The sequence below is a fragment of the Pundamilia nyererei genome, unplaced genomic scaffold (genome assembly GCF_000239375.1).
Source record: "Pundamilia nyererei isolate P.nyererei 1_Seehausen unplaced genomic scaffold, PunNye1.0 scaffold00124, whole genome shotgun sequence".
Lineage (NCBI taxonomy): Eukaryota > Metazoa > Chordata > Actinopteri > Cichliformes > Cichlidae > Pundamilia > Pundamilia nyererei.
This window is the reverse complement of record NW_005187525.1, coordinates 1,294,939-1,299,166: the sequence shown is the minus strand read 5'-3', so window position 1 is coordinate 1,299,166 and position 4,228 is coordinate 1,294,939. Positions and strand designations below refer to the sequence as shown.

The 4,228-nt window shown below is 41.7% G+C and overlaps 1 protein-coding gene across 1 annotated transcript in view; it reads right to left on the bottom strand.

Moving 5' to 3' along the window:
- Window positions 1–4,228, bottom strand: part of adamts17 (ADAM metallopeptidase with thrombospondin type 1 motif, 17) — a 104,190-nt gene that overhangs the window by 9,054 nt on the left and 90,908 nt on the right. Inside the window, exons 18-20 of the mRNA XM_005742860.1 lie at window positions 3,023–3,158; window positions 563–767; window positions 11–163 (exon numbers count right to left, since the gene is read on the bottom strand). Coding sequence (XP_005742917.1) covers window positions 11–163; window positions 563–767; window positions 3,023–3,158 — 494 coding nt within the window. The remainder of the gene's footprint in view (window positions 1–10; window positions 164–562; window positions 768–3,022; window positions 3,159–4,228) is intronic.

Below are 4,228 nucleotides of genomic sequence, written 5' to 3'. Positions count from 1 at the left end.
TTTGTCATACCTTGGACCAGTCTCCGGTTTTCCATTCGTAACATTTGGAGAAGTCCTCACAATATTCTTCTTGAGTTGGCTGGGATAATGGATCACACAGACCCTGAGGGTTTGTACACAACACTGTACGTCTGCGGACACCTTGACCACAATTTGATGAACACTGGAGAAAAGAATAAGAAAGAAATGTCTTGATGCAGTCTCAATCATCCAGGTAAGTAAATCTCCAAAAGTTGATTCTGTTAGATTAAAATCCAAGGGTTTTTTTGATCCTACGCTACTTAAAGGAGCTGACATGAACATTTGCATTCTTGACACTGCAGCAAAATTACATCTGAAGGAATCTGGCAGACACCTACAGAAAAAGGGCGGATCATACACCACATGACGTAACTTCCAAATATTCTGGGTGAGGAATTTGATTCAGTTTTCAAATCAGTACACCTCTTACAGGATGCCCTTAATCTTACAGATTAAATACATCCGATATACTCTTAAGGGCTCTTCTTACAGTTTCATGTTTTCTTAAAATTAAAGTACAGAAAGTGTGCATGTGCCATACCTTGGACCATTCTGAAGCCTCCCACGCTGTGAGGCAAAGGCGGCCCTCGCAGCCCTGTAAAACAGGAGGTTTTCCTCCTTGGCAGTACAGGTCCCTGGTGTGGATGACTGAACCATTCTGTAGGTGGTAAAGACACAACACCTCCCTCTGCTGATGACCTTTACCGCAAGTGACAGAGCAAGGCCCCCACTCACCTGTCATCCACCTGTGAAAAATATCAGTTGTTTACATTTTGAGTTCAATCATACCAATGAATGGTAGAACAAACAAGGATGTAACTTCTGTGATGTTATCCACTGGTTAGAGCAGTGTTTCCCAACCTTTTGGAGCCACAGCACATATTTCACATTATAAAAGTCACAGGGCACAGCACAGAAAGCATATTGATCATTTTTCCCTGTGCACCAGGCGTAGCGGATTTGGTTCGGTTTGTCCCCAGTATACCTTTTTTGCTTTCTTCTGACCACTGCTCATACTAGGGTCTTCATCTGAGTCAGGTTTCTCCAGGACTCAGGTCAGACTGAACACTTTTTCTTTTCAAATACAGTGGAACCCCGACTTACGAAATGAATTTGTTCCAGAGGGTCTTTCGTAAGTCACAATTTTCGTAAGTCGAAGCACCTTTTTCCGTCGCCTTTTGAGTGAGGCGATGCTGGCTGAAGACGAAGTTCTTGGTGGAGGAGGAGGTGGCAGAGGTTGAAGAAAGCATACGTATACATGCATACATACGTACGTGTACATGTACATAACATTATTGAATTTAATTAATTAATTTTTTTACTTTCTATTTTATCTATTTCATTACGCGGGCATATTGCCCTTCAGTGCCTTCGTAACTTGAATTTTTCGTTAAATGGGGTCTTCGTAAGCCGGGGTTCCGCTGTATTTATCTATTGCTATTACGCACTGCATCGTCTTACGGCGTGACTCATTTAATTAGAACAGGTAGTTGTACTGCCCTCTAGTGGAAGAGAATGTAAGTGTTTTGCCCATCACGCTGATCGCTTACAGTACTAATCAGGTGGAACCAGATGATCTTCCATGGCACACCTGATCATGTTTCACGGCACACCTACGGGCTCTAATACTGGGTTATAGAATATCCATTGTGAAACCTTGAACTGATCATTTCTGTCATCACTCGGGTGAAGTTATTTTCCTAAATTACAAAACTACCAGCAGCATCTAGTGCTCTGAAAATGCAATTACAATGTCACCTCGGTGGAGAAAAAAGTAGATTGTGTTATCTCACCAGGATTGGGGCTATTGGGCCCCACCGTGAATAAGGGTCAGACTCAGGGTAGGGACTCCATTGTCCCCAGTTGGGTCACTTTTCTACTGTGGGATTTCCATGCGTATGTGGGAAATAGCCCCATGGTTAGTGAGGGCACACTGTGAAAGTCTGGAAGAGACCCTGGTCTGTGAGAATTCCCACTTCTAGCAAAGCTTCAACAGCATGCAAGTCGGGAGACTGGGGCCACTGAGTCTGAGTGGACCATGATCCATACCTGCACTGTCAGAGCTCTGTCCCCAAGCTCTATAGAGCTATAACGGTTAGTGATGGTGATGGAATCGAGAACCGACTTGCCAGCCTATATCTATCCTGCTTATCAGTTCGTGCACTCTCGCTACGATAAGCTGATTTCAGTTCGCGTGTCGGAGGAGTACAATAACTGTGCGGTTTCCAGCATGGATATGGACATTACTTTTTTTTATTGCACAAATAACAAACAAAAAAACAAGCGCGGTAAAGTGGAGACTGCTTCAGGACAGAAACAACTGCATTATACTGTTAACAAAATTTCGGCTCTTCGTGAGCACCTGCACAGACAGCATGCTAATGCTAACCTAGCCAAGAACCCAGAGTGATGTTAAAGCTGAGTAAATGCCGACCCCTGCCCACTACTGTGATAAAGTGAGCCATCCATCTAAAGTCAAATCACCATGGTGATCGCTGTGAAGTCTCTTTGTGCTGGTTTTCATCTTTGAAAACAAACAGGACACAAAAAGAAATTACTTCATCTTATTGTGCTTCATAGTGCAATGAATGCTCCTAAAACCCCCAAAACATTGACCTATTGATAACCAACTCTGTATAGCACTTTGGTCATCCTGTGTTGGTTTTTAAATCTGCTTATAAATAAATTGTTTGATTGACTGAACGAACTACAGTCTGAATATGGCCTAAAAATGATTGAGAAAATGAAGTATGACCCGAGATTTCGTGTGTTTACTGAGTTTTGTAGGGAAGTATACGTATTTTGTTATTTGTATCTTCTGTTATGTTATTATTACAACTACATCATCACTGCTGTAGCAAAAGAATTTCTAAAAATGGGCTAAATAATGTATATGTATTATGTCATACTGTATCTATTCCAATAGCTATTTGTTTGTGTGTGTGTGTGTGTGTGTGTGTGTGTGTGTGTGTGTGTGTGTGGGTGGGTGTGTGTCTCTCACCGGTACTGGCAGGGGTGAGTGTTGCAGAGACGTACTTGCGGTTGCGGTCGGTTTTCAGGTTGACAGTAACTATTGTTGACAACCTCCATAGTTTTGTTGACTATCCTCATACATGAAACCACTGTCCTCCTCTCTCCTGTACAAAACACACACAGACACACATACAAACACACATATGTGTAAGTGCTATACCTTATCTCACCCGTTATAAAATACCAGAAAAGAGCAGGGAGCAAGAATTTCTTTATCCCATTTCTGCTGAGGTACCCATAAAAATCAGCGTGGCTGAGAGAATTGAGTGAGGGACTTAAGGGGGAAAATGCAACACCTTTTTAATAACACCATATTAACTACTTTATATTATAAAGTAGTATCTGAGTTTTAACTAGTTGGACTTAGTGCTTACTGCTTTTCTAGTCTATTGGAGCACTCATAGTGCTTTATGCAAGATGCCACATTCCCCCATTCACATACAGTGATACTAGAATTTTACTCTACAGCAGGGTCGGCAACCTTTCTGATGGCGAGTGCCATCTAACATTTCCTCAGAGGTCAGTGTGCCATATGACTGCATTAGCAATAAATTTAATAGCGCTCTATATGAACAGTTACACACTATATAGAACCACTTTATAGAATCATATTTGTTGGCAGCTGTCAGCGAATAGTTATCAGCTCTTTTGAAACAAAAAAAGACTTTTTATCCATAACAGCAAATGAACTGTACAACAGATAATACAAACGCTATTTATGGTCTCCTCACAACAATGATAAGAAGAATAAACTGGGCCAATATGGCATGTTTGTTAATACAGCGACACACATGTTAATATGATCTCTGGTCTCCCACTCAGAGACACAGGTCTCCCAGTGTCCAGCAGGTGCAGTTTATTTTCGTTGTGCTGACTTTTTACAGTCAGTTGCAATAACTCGTACTGCGTGCTAGCTAGCATGACGGAGTTTCTATACAGCTGGGTGGTGCTATGATGTTACTGATGTTGAACTTTATTCATAAGGTTAGTTAGTAGAGTTGCCAATCGTCCCGTAAAAAGACGGAATCGTTCCTCATTCAGAGAAAATATTACACGTTTGGTATTGAGCTGAGAAGAGACGCAGTTTGTCCCGGACTTTAGCTAGAATGGAAAAAGACACAAAGCTGGAGTTATTCTGTGTTTACGCTGCACAGCTGCTTCTTCTCTCATTCTC